Source organism: Stenella coeruleoalba (genome assembly GCF_951394435.1).
Source record: "Stenella coeruleoalba genome assembly, chromosome: 13".
Taxonomy (NCBI): domain Eukaryota; kingdom Metazoa; phylum Chordata; class Mammalia; order Artiodactyla; family Delphinidae; genus Stenella; species Stenella coeruleoalba.
This window is the reverse complement of record NC_137159.1, coordinates 60,190,341-60,203,367: the sequence shown is the minus strand read 5'-3', so window position 1 is coordinate 60,203,367 and position 13,027 is coordinate 60,190,341. Positions and strand designations below refer to the sequence as shown.

The 13,027-nt window shown below is 41.4% G+C and overlaps 1 protein-coding gene across 1 annotated transcript in view; it reads left to right on the top strand.

The window, feature by feature from the left end:
- Window positions 1-11,473, top strand: part of LOC307196044 (uncharacterized protein) — a gene marked incomplete at its 3' end in the record, with an annotated part of 305,233 nt that extends 293,760 nt beyond the window's left edge. Inside the window, exons 5-7 of the mRNA XM_079940773.1 lie at window positions 453-550; window positions 10,029-10,211; window positions 11,368-11,473. Coding sequence (XP_079796899.1) covers window positions 453-550; window positions 10,029-10,211; window positions 11,368-11,473 — 387 coding nt within the window. The remainder of the gene's footprint in view (window positions 1-452; window positions 551-10,028; window positions 10,212-11,367) is intronic.
- Window positions 11,474-13,027: the final 1,554 nt, after the last annotated feature.

Genomic DNA, 13,027 nt, shown 5'->3' with positions numbered 1-13,027 from the left:
AGAACACTGACAACTAACAACATATCCTCAGACCTTGGGCAAGAGGGACATTTCCCCAAGAGCAACTGAGGCTACCCTGAAATGCCCATCCAAGGATTCTTTAAGTGATATAAGATTCAGGGGCACAGAGAGCCACAGCCGAAGAGAACTGTCCCCATAGAGACCCAATTTGACACCACAGAACATGGCAGGTAGAAATCAAGGGGGAACCAGGCCAATACACAATTTTTATCTGTTGTCTACTCTCCTAGCTGTAGAGATGATCAAAGGTGAGGTCAGATGGAGAGAGTGGAGGAAACAACACCTTCCAAGTTACCAATTTCATAAATGCCAAAGATTGAGTGATGATACATAGTCACAGGTTAAGAAAAATTGTCGATTTGGTGAGAGACTCTAGGAGACAGTACTCTCTGAGCTTACTAACATCTTCCACTACTTCCCTTCCTCCACAGACCATCTTTCAGTTGGCGTATGAGATGAATAGTGATCAGAAGGAGCCACTCCCACAGATCCACTTTGAAATGAGAGGGAAAATAAAGAAGAAAGGAAGGTAAGACAAAGAAATATAAACAACTAGAGATAATTTCCAAATAAACAGAGGAAGAGTTCAGACGAAGAATTCTCTGTACTTGCAAAGAAATTATAGGCAACACAGGTAAATGAAAATTATTACAGAGACGAAAGCTATACTATACACAACAAAATTTAGAGTAAACCTAACCTAAACTAGAACTTTCACTCATTTGTTCAACATATAATTACTGAATACCCCATACATACCAGGAGTGCTGTAAATGCTGTGTTTAGCAGTGTTTAAGGTTGACAGAGTCTCTGCCCTCATGGAGCTTACAGTCTAGGATGGGGGTAGAGAGAATAAAATACACAGACTAAACTTACGTAGTCTTATAAAAAAATAAAATATGATTATATAGAGAGAATGAAAATGTTAGGCCTTTTTTAGATTGGGTGATCAAGAAAGGTCCCTCTGATCGTGTGACATTTTATCTGAAACCTGGATAACATGAATGATCCAGAAATAACTGAATCACTACACTGTACATCTGAAACTAGCACAATATTGTTACTCAACTATACTTCAATTAAAAAATCCAAAAATGAATATCTGGGAAGACATTCTAGGCAGACATAATAATAGTAAAAAAAGATTATAAGGAAGGTAGACATGAGTGACAAAGAATATCCAGCAAATACGTAATTGATGTTTGAAAAAAAAGAAATGAATAAATGAAACAGAAAATATGTTAAAAAACGTAATAGGAAAACAATCCCCAAATAAATGCTTAAATCTGCAGATTGAGTGAATAATATTATAATGAAAACTTGATCTTTGAACGATCAACACCAGTACCTAGGAATAATATGGATAACTAGCCCTTAATCTGGCCTGGTCTTGTGGCTTGCTTTGGCCAATAGCATCTTGTGACAGCTCTGACCCTAAGCTTCCAGAGGCCTCACAGACTTCCAGTCTCTTTCTTTCAACTCTGCTACTGGTATGTGGACAAACCGGAGCTACCCTGCTGGAAGCTGAGAGATCACACACAAGGTCACCTCCATTGCTCCTGCCAGGAGATAACCAACTGCTACACATGTGAATGAGGTGACTGTAGGCCAGTCAGGCTCCAGCTGACCCATGTCCTGCCCACAGATGCTTAGGTAATTCACCCAGGATCAGCAGAAGCACCTCCACAGACCTGTAGACCTGTGAACTATAATAAATGGTGTTTGTTTTCAGCCACAAAGCTTTAGAGTGGTTTATTAGGCACTAAAGTAACTGATAAATACCTAAATGTCTTTCATTTAGATGACAGACAATTTAGGACATGTCTTTGCCTTTAGAGAGATAATTTAGGACATGTCTTTTATAAAGAAATGTTTACCTAAAATTCAGCACATTTAATTATATGTTAGTTTCTTTTTCTTCTGTTAAATTCAAGTGGAATTACATTTAGTGCTTTTTATTAAAAACTGCTTTAATATTTTTTATTAATACTTTTATTAAAAATATTTTCATTCCATCAAAATTCTATCAATTTATCTATCTATCCTTTGAACTGTAGATGTGCCTAAAGAGATATCAGGAACAATATTTATCAAATGTTAATAGTTATTCTTTCATGTGATGTTCTTTCATGGTAAATCTTTGTATAATTTTTACATTGTGTTTTGTAGTTTTCTGTATTACTTGAATTTATTGTAATGTATATATATATATCAACTTTATAAAAACTAGTTGAATCATTCTTTTAAAAAGAACATGTACAATAGCCAGGACATGGAAGCAACCTAAATGTCCATCAACAGAGGAATGGATAAAGAAGATGTGGTACATATATGCAAAGGAATATTACTCAGCCATAAAAAGGGACAAAATTGGGTCTTTTGTAGAGACATGGTTGGACCTAGAGACTGTCATACAGAGTGAAGTAAGTCAGAAAAAGGAAACAAATATTGTATATTAACGCATATATGTGGAATCTGAAAAAATTGGTATAGACAATCTTATTTACAAAGTAGAAATAGAGACACAAATGTACAGAACAAACATATGGATACCAAGGGGGAAGGGGGAGGGGGGATGAATTGGGAGATTGGGATTGACATATATACACTATTGATACTATTTATGAAATAGATAACTAATGAGAACCTACTGTATAGCATAGGGAACTCTACTCAGTGCTCTGTGGTGACCTAAATGAGAAGGAAATCCAAAAAAGAGGGGATATATGTATACATATAGCTGATTCACTTTGCTGTACAGTATAAACTAACACAATATTGTAAAGCAACTATACTCTAATAAAAAATTTTTAAAAACTAAAAAACTCAAAAGAACAGGAAGTGCTCAAAAAAGGATGGAGCCACGTTGAAAGGATAAAGGAGCAATATGGGATCCTGGATTGATTCCTGGACCAGAAAATGGACATTAGTGGGAAAATTAATGAAATTTGAATAAGGTCTATAGAGTAGTTATTAGTGCTGTAGCAATGTTAATACATTGCTTGATCATTGTGATTATTATGTAAGATGCTATAATATGGGAAGTTGGGTAAAGGATAACAGGAACTTTGTGTACTATTTTTGCAATTGTTCAGTCTAAAATTATTTCAAAATATAGTTAGAAAAGAGCATGACATGGTATTAAATAATGTAAATAAAAAGTTGGATTTTGATCTATCTTACTTTTGAAATGCAAGATTTGTGAACTAAATGGGGGAACATCAAACAGTGACCAATAACTAATGCATATAGTTAATGAAAATTGCTCTTAGCTGTAAGTTGATTCTAATTTGTAGTTTTAGAGTTCCGGGATATTCTGGAAAAGAACTTGTTGATGTAAATGTTAATGTCTATAACATATTATCACTGTTGTTATTAATACACTGATAATGTTTGGTCTGCAAGGACCACATCAATTCTACATTCTGTTCAAGCAGAAGTTTATATACATTAATAGGAAAACAGGTGATTTTATTTGCTTCATTGTCCTCACTATCATCTGTATATCAATCCCAGACCTCCCCTCCTTTTTTCCCAGTTTTATTGACAAATAATTGACATACATCACTGTTTAAATTTAAGGCAAAACACTTCCATTTACCATTGCAACAAAAAGAATAAAATACCTAGGAATAAACCTACCTAAGGAGACAAAAGACCTGTATGCAGAAAACTATGACACTGATGAAAGAAATTAAAGATGATACAAACAGATGGAGAGATATACCATGTTCTTGGATTGGAAGAATGAATGTTGTGAAAATGACTATACTACCCAAAGCAATCTACAGAGTCAGTGCAATCCCTATCAAGCTACCAAAGGCATTTTTCACAGAACTAGAACAAAAAATTTCACAATTTGTATGGAAACACAAGAGACCTCAAATAGCCAAAGCAGTCTTGAGAAAGAAAAAATGGAGCTGGAAGAATCAGGCTCCTGGACTTCAGACTATACTACAAAGCTACAGCAATCAAGACAGTATGGTACAAAAAGAGAAATACAGATCAATGGAACATGATAGAAAGCCCAGAGATAAACCCATGCATGTATGGTCACCTTATCTTTGATAAAGGAGGCAAGAATATACAATGGAGAAAAGGCAGCCTCTTCAATAAGTGGTGCTGGGAAAACTGGACAGCTACATGTAAAAGAATGAAATTAGAACACTCCCTAACACCATACACAAAAATAAACTCAAAATGGATTAAAGACCTAAATGTAAGGCCAGACACTATAAAACTCTTAGAGGAAAACATAGGCAGAACATTCTATGACATAAATCACGGCAAGATCCTTTTTGACCCATCTCCTAGAGAAATGGAAATTAAAACAAAAATAAACAAATGGGACCTAATGAAACTTAAAAGCTTTTGCACAGAAAAGAAAACCATAAACAAGATGAAAAAACAACCCTCAGAATGGGAGAAAATATTTGCAACCGAAGCAACTGACAAAGGATTAATCTCCAAAATATGCAAGGAACTTATGCAGCTCAATATCAAAAAAACAAACAACCCAATCCAAAAATGGGCAGAAGACCTAAATAGACATTTCTCCAAAGAAGATATACAGATTGCCAACAAACACATGGAAGGATGCTCAACATCACTAATCATTAGAGAAATGCAAATCAAAACTACAATGAGGTATCACCTCACACCTGTCAGAATGGCCATCATCAAAAAATCTATAAACAGGGCTTCCCTGGTGGCGCAGTGGTTGAGAGTCCGCCTGCCGATGCAGGGTACACGGGTTCGTGCCCTGGTCCGGGAAGATCCCACATGCCGCGGAGCGGCTGGGCCCGTGAGCCATGGCCGCTGAGCCTGCGGGTCCGGAGCCTGTGCTCCGCAACGGTGAGAGGCCCGCGTATTGCAAAAAAAAAAAAAAAAAGTGGTATAAATCTGCTATTTGTGATGCACCAAGGGAAAGACCATTTGGTCCAGGTTGAAACAGCAATTTCCTTAGAAGAGGAGCACTCTATTTTTTTTTTTTAACCAGTTATACTATTCTTTACATCCATTTTGATGCTATGAGTAAACAATATCCATACCACATAAACATGCCAAGACACTTTAAATGTATACATAAACAACTCCAATACATTCCAGTTGTTTCATAAAGCAGCTATTTTTAAAAAGGGAAGAATAATTCCATACCAGGTTCATTATAGAGGAATTCTCTGGTGGATTCTGAAGCAAATAGAAAACAACAAAAACCTTAAAACCTGTAATTGACAAAATAAATTGCTTTTCTTTTTTTAGTTTCGAAATAGTACTGACTCTTACAAAGAGCAGCAAGTCACACCAAGAATATTATATCTATTTACAAAAGTTGTGTGTTAGATCTCTAAACTACTACTGTCAAGTCAGGTGCCAAGAGCGTTCTTTAGTAAAAGGAAGGGAAGGGGCTGGCTGCAGGCAGTCCAGCAACACTAGCGCGCTCTGCAAACAGAGCTGTGTGGCTTGAATGCCACAGCAGCTACGTGGAGCCGTTCGTTGAACACAGGAGATGATAAAGTATCTAGCAAAGAAAATATGAAAAGCTGCTGTTCAAAAACTGTTTATCAAACAAATATACTCTTATTGTAAGTTGCCAAAAACTGGGTTTCAATTTACCTTACCAGTGTGTGACTGTTTACCATTTGAGTTTTATTTCAGCTCTTCTCATTGTCTTCATTCCTTATGTGGATTAGTTCATGCCCTCTGTCCTTGGAAGTTCTCTCCAAAGTAGATTACAGAATTTAGAGACATTTTTAAAGTCCATTGATAATTTTCCAGTTCTATGTAGTCTACAGTTTAACCATCAGCCATTTGCTCGGATATAAAACAGGGGGAAAAAAAGATATTCTCACATTAAAACCAAAATGCTTTATTTTCTCAGTGCTCCTGTATCTTATTCTATTTAGATATCATATAGTACAGGCAAATGGATGTGGATTTGATGCAAATGGATGTGGTCTGACAATTTATTTTTTATTTCTTTTAGCCCTAGAATTTAACCAAAACCATTTCTTCTGTGCAATGTCACCCTAAATTCAAGAGTGAGATCTGGCAGGCAAGTCTTGGTAACAGACCCTGCGTCTGTCTCGTGTCCATCAATGTCATGGCTAGTTTGGAAGTTAACAAGGCATTTTGCGGCACCACAGGTGCAATCTGCAATCCATTTAAAATTAACCCCAATTAAAATACAAACTAGCACAAATCGAACAGGGTTTTTTTGCATATTAATTTTGTATGTACACTGTCAGAATTTTAAATCAGCTTTGCCTAAGGACTAAAGTGAACTACATTCAAGTGCTATATCTTTAGGAAAAATGTCCCCAAATGACTACATATGTCACTATGGATTTTTGTTATTATTATTTGTTATTATTTTTGTTTATCTTACAAACTCTCTAATGTATTAAAAATAATTGAGAGTGGATGAAAATCTCCCCCCACCAATACAATTATTCACATATTCATTAGGCAAATGTTCACACCTTGGGCCCAGAGTCTAGGATACAGCTATGAATCAATCTTTTCTCTGCTTTTCTTCCCTAGTCTCCAGAGTTTCTCCAACCACCTAAAAACCCACATAGAATTCCAAACGATTTCAGTAGCTCAGCTGGGCAAGCAGTAATGCACAGGCCAAACTCCCGATGTGTTTTTGACATTTGCTGATAAAGATGTGTGGGTGTTTTCTTTTTTAATTAATTTATTTTTTTTTTATGCATGGGTGTTATTTTTCTTTTTACCTAAGGATGTTCCACCCAACCTGGCAAGGAAGGGAAACTGGACTGAGGGGCCCTTAGCCAACAAGGTCACTGTCTACACTGCAGATGTTGGTGGAGTAGAGGAGTCTTGGTGAGAATGAGGGATTGAGACAGGGAAGAAGAAACCCAGAGGTCTGATTTGTCTTCTGTTCTGAAACCAAGTGTCTTATTTTCAAGTGCAAGTTTTTTTTAAAAAAAATCTCAAAAAGAAAACAGAAAAAATATCTGATTTGCAGCATGCAGCCAGCAGCTAGCTGCAAAGCTCAGGACCTGCCCCGAGGGATGAGCAGCACGGTGACCTCTGAGACCACTGTGCCACCCGTGTGCTCAGATGTCATCCCTGCCTTCCGGAGAGCCAGGCCAACTGCCAGAACGGCGGAAGAACCATTATTTGTATACAATGTTTGTAATAGACATCAGAAATGGTGATAGGCAGGATGCCCATAAAATTTATCATCCAAACTAGACACTTTTGAAAGAGGGCACTATTAATCAGCACACCAGGTCAACAGACATGAATGGAGCGCGCCCCAGGCAAACTGGGACACAGGGCTACGCTACCCAGAGGAGGCCTGTTCAGGATGCCTGCATTTTCTCTTTACTAAGGTTTGCAATTAAAACATTTATAGCTTCTCTGAAGCCCCACCTCCAGGGTTATACTGCCTGGAAATGACTTTGAGAATGTATTTTGGGGCAAAACAGATTTGTTGAAGACACTGTCCTCATAAGTGTGTAGCAGTAACTACAGAAGGAATTATATTCCCACTTTGCTGTCCCAGTGTGGTTAGAGGAGATTCTAGAATTAGAAAAGAAACCCGAAAATGAAAGACCTGATCTAAGGGCTTAATTCTGCCCTTCAGGAAACAAAACACACAGAGTGGCCAGTGGTTCTTTAAAGATGTTCCCCATCCATCTTCCACCTCATGTTCATTTGGTCTGCCTTTGCCTGACTCTGTCTCATTTAACTTTTTGAAAAAAATTATTTTATCTACAGCCTAGAAACTCTGATACAGTTTGTCAACATCAAGGAAGTCTTTTACTTGGGAATAGTGCATTATCCTCGCCAGAGCACGGCTTCCTATTCAGTGGACGTCATTTTATGTTTCTGTCTCTCTTCATTTGAAATACCTGGGATGTACCATCTTAAACAGAAATACAACCATTCAAGGAGAGAGAGAAGGAACGCCTGAGCTGCCACAGGAAATGAGACAGGGCTGGGGCTGAGGCCGGGGCATTGGGGGGCACTGTAAATAAGGCAAAGGCCTGGGCAGAGCGACAAGAAATATTTGGCATTCCTGGCTTCCCACAAAGGGTAGGTCAAGGAGAGGGAATGGGCAGTTGGGCTGGACTGTACACCACAACTATTCTTTTCTGGGCTGAATCCAGTCCACACTGTCACAGAAACGTCCCCAGTGGGAAGCTGCCACATTTATTCCACACTATGGCAAATGCTCAGGGTAATTAGACCCGATGGCTGTCTGTACACAGGACAGGGTCAACGTCTGTGGCAAAGACAGCTGCTGGTTTCGAGGCTGCATGTTAAATCCACTTCGGCTAACAACCGTCAAAGCCGTATTCAGAACACCGTGTGTTTAAGGGATGCAGCACCAAAAGTCTGTTTCCACAGGTCCCAGTCAAAACAAAGTCCACTATTTCATGGTGTGCCCACAGGAGGGCTGTTTCAGAACACTGCTGGCCGCTTTTTGGATTGAAATTTTGGAAGAGGAACCCTGCTTACTGTTCCCTGGGTAGTGAATTGAAGATGTGCCTCTCTTTTCTTTGAAACTCTGGGGGAAAAAAAATCCCACCTTATCATCAATAACAAAATAACTACACATACACCAAGATAAAAATAGCCATTCAGTTTAGAAGAGATTGGTCATCAAACAGGCTTTCTTCCTGCCTCCTTCTCTGGTCCTTTCAGGGTAATTCAGCTCCTGCTACAGGATCTATAAAATGCTGTATTGAGACTATTTCATTAGGTTTCCAGCAGTGGGAAATTCCAGCTACTGGATATACCCAAGACCCGTGTAAGCTCTTTTTTTTTTTTTTTTCTTAATTCAAGTCTCTGGCTATAGAACAAATAGCAGAGCTTACTGTTGCTGGATGTCTAATTTCCTCAAGTACTTCTGAGGCAAACGTTGCAGAACAAGAGATGAACAGAGTACACGTGGAAAACGGGACACCATGACCCAAGAGTCAACAGGTAGATGGATGGCTTGTAAACCTTCTCCTCTGTGTCATTCAGATAAGCAGGTCTTAGGTGATAAACCCAGGAGGGTGCCTCTCAGAGCAGCGGGATGGCCTTCCTGTCCCCTCCTCCACTCTGTCTACATGGCCCAGAGTGAAGTGGCGACTTGGTAATTGTGTTAAAAGTTTGATATGCTGCAGAAGTTGCTTTGGAATTGTTTTTATTTTTGTTTCATTCAAATGAACAAGTAATTTTTTTTTTTTTTTTTTTTTTTGTGGTACGTGGGCCTCTCACTGTTGTGGCCTCTCCTGTTGCGGAGCACAGGCTCAGCGGCCATGGCTCACAGGCCCAGCCACTCCACGGCATGTGGGATCTTCCCGGACCAGGACACGAACCCGTGTCCCCGGCATCGGCAGGCGGACTCTCAACCACTGCGCCACCAGGGAAGCCCCTGAACAAGTAATCTTGATAGAGTGGCCATATGCATTTCCTGAGACAGTCTTAATATCTAATATTTTGTTTGATCCTCCCTATAAGTGCCCCAGAATCATGTCCCCTCAAGTTTTGGTTCAGAAAACATGGTGGGGGGAATCTTGGCGCATCTGTGTATTTTTCAGGAAGAGTAAAGAAGTAGGAGAGAAGGGAGGGCAGGCGTGGAATGCCTCCTTGGTGACAGGGAACATGCCAGAAATTTGCACGGTTAGTATAACAGTGGTAGTTTATAAATTAGGAAACTCGCTCAGAGAAATGCAGTGACCTGCCCAAAGTACCTGGCTATGAAGCGATGAAACAAAGCTTCGAATCCAGATCTGTCTGACTCCAATACCCATGGCTTTTCGACCATTGTATAAACTGCTGATTCTGTTTCTAGGGAGCTTGATCCTTCTTAAGGAGGTAAGATTTATAAGCTTGAAAACTCTAAACAATAAAGATGGGAATAATGTGTTACATTATGACAAATGGTCAATTCTATTAATCAGATAATTTACTCATCTGTTGCAAAATATGGTCCATATACACACCCAAGTTGAATTCCCAGCAGAATAAATTTCCTTTTTTAGATTATTTGTTGAGGAGGATCCCAAAAGCAATGCAGCCCAGAGTATCAACACCACGTCAAGACCCTCCAGTCAAGACCCTGGCTCTGCTCAGGAGGCCAGCCGTCTGCCAGTGTCGCGCTGCATGCTTGATGATGGCTCAATGCTGCAGAGATGGAGGGAGTGCCGAGGACCGCCCACTGACAGGTAGTTAGGGCCGTAATGCTTTACAATTACTGTCTACAATCAACATCTTGCATTCCTTAAACAGTCCCTGGTTACCTGTTGTGTACGAAGCACGATGTTGAAGATGCTGGGACTAGAGGGAGACATAAGACCCAGTCTCCACTCTCCAGGGGTTTACAGAAGAAGGAGGTATGACCGTGTAAGAAAATGCCAGATGATAGATACAAACAGTTAACTCTGGCAACTCCAGAGGGGAGTGATGTCACTGCATCTAATGGGAAAATCAGTGGAGGAGGCATCTGACATAGGCCTTGAAGTATGTGTAGGAGCCCAACAGACAGGCGTGGGGAGAAAAAAAACAGAAGCGAATGCTCACAGCGGGAGGAGAACAGGATCTGTCAAAATAGCAAGTCATCCAGCTTGTCTGGATTGTCAAATATATGAGAGGGAGTATTAGGAATAAGACTTATTTTCTGGGCTTGCCCTTCACCTTGAACTTCAGTTGAGATACGATTCATCACTTTTGGCTTGTCCTCCTAAGCAGGACCAGACTCCCCCAGTCAGTAGGCAGCACTGGCCAGCAGCCCAGCTGCTCTCCTGTGTGTGTGCATATGTGGGCCAGCGATGCAGGGGGTCAAGGCTGTTTCCTCACTCAGAAACTCATCTGGTTCATGAGCACTAGCCTCGCTGGCCCGGAAAGCTGATCTGGTTTCCTTTTTGACCCCCTTTTTTCTCTGTCCTGAAGCTCTGATCCCCTGGACAGAAGGCTGGGTCAGCTTGGCTTGTAGCCAGCAGACACCGAAGAGGCCACCATTCACAGGGACCCTTCTCCTCTCAGCCCCCCAACACTCCTAGGGTGGGCAGCCAGCATCGCTTTCCCTCTGGTTCCAGGCAATGTCTACCTATCAGTTAAGCTGTAAGATGTTTGCCCTGGGGATGTTTGAGGGTTTGAGGGTCAGTCGGAGGTTTAAAACAAAACAAAACAAAACAAATTCTGCCTCACTGAATCTTAAATTGTTGACTTCTGGTAAAGTATCTTCTAAAAACATATCAGGCACAGTCACCCATGCGCCCAATCAATGAACAGAAGTGAGCAACTAAAAGCCTGCTTTAGCTCTTTCCTCATTTCATTGCCTCATCAAAGTGTCTGGTTCTCAGCTTGACCCCAACTTATCAGCTGTGATGCCTGCCCCACATCAACGCTGGCCAGTGAGTTGTTAGAAATGCAGATCCTGGGGCTCATCCCAGACTTGGTGAATCATAATCCCCGGGCTGAGAGATAGGCCTGTGGGTTTTCTTTTGCATATATCTTCCCCAAGTGATCATGATACACAGTCAGGATGGAAAATCACTGCCTCTGGCAAATGCCTTATAACTTTTTGCATTTAAGTTCCCTGTCCATTGCATCCTAGAATTTCAAGAGTTAGAAGGGATCTTGAAGATCAGTTAGTCCATCACTTTTTAATCTCATGGTAGCAAGAAGGCAGTCTAGGAGCTGGGGATGTAGTGGGCAGTGTTTCCCTAAGTACATGACCAGTCTATGCTTCTCTTGGAGCATAGACTAGCATCTCACTGCCTGAAGAACACAGCATGGGAAAGGCTGAGTACTTCATCCTCTTTATGTTGTCAAAGAAAGGAGAAGTGACCTGCCGGATGGCACATGGCTCTGGACCTCCAGCCTTACTTCCCCCTGCCTGGGTTGCTTCTGGCTGATCCTACCATCTCCAGCTTGGAGTTAAGATGGCATGCTGCAAACAGATGTGACACTTGTGGGAACACCGTGTTCTAGAAGTGTGTGAGGTGATGTATGCAGTGAGCTGGGGTGACCTGGCCTTTATCTGAGCAATGCCTTGTGACCATGGCAAACACTGAAATCACAGAGCATCTTAGAATCACTGAAGAAAGGAGAATTTTTTCCCCCAGAAGAAATTCCAGATCTTGGGACTTGGAAATCAAGAATCGTTTATTTCCACCCCAGGTCGAGCACCGCTTCCTTGTTGGATTCTGTGCTCTAGCACAGAAGTCAGCCTCCAAACCCAGGGGCTGTCTAGGCTGAGCTCCTGCCAATGGTCAATCAGGAGTAGATGCTTGTAGCAGAGGAAACTGTGGGCAGTCAGAAGACCAGAGTGGAAGCAAAAGGCAGCTGGGAGGGTAGGCAGACAGATTGAACTGTTTTGGTCCCTCTCAGGCCCAGAGCTGTGGCTGCACTTGATGCTCCTCATGCCATCAATAAAATGGACCCCTCGGGCTTCCCTGGTGGCGCAGTGGTTGGGAGTCTGCCTGCTGATGCAGGGGACACGGTTTCGTGCCCTGGTCCGGGAAAATCCCACGTGCCGTGGAGCGGCTGGGCCCGTGAGCCGTGGCCACTGAGCCTGCGCGTCCGGAGCCTGTGCTCCGCAACGGGAGAGGCCACAACAGTGAGAGGCCCGCGTACCGCAAAAAAAAAAAAAAAAAGGGACCCCTCATCTAATGATGCAAGAACTACAGAGTTACCTGCTTTACCACCTCAGGTAATCTAGCCTGGTGCCTTGTTCATGCAAATTGTTCACTGACTGCGTACGAATAATGATGGAATAATGATGGACTAAATGTGACACAGCAGGGGACCTTTCCATCTTCAGAGGAAAACTGTTCTTACACTCTCTTAGGGAAATCTCCTTCTCTACTAGGGGGCAAATCTCTCTGGCTACTTGAGGCTGCCTGCTGATTCCCATCCCTGCTCAGCCCATCAGGCAGAGGCAGAGCTGTTCCTGAATACACCCCCTCCCCACCAACATACACACACGTAATCCGTTTACTTTCAGATCCTTGCCCAGAACCCTCCAGGAGCCCAGACC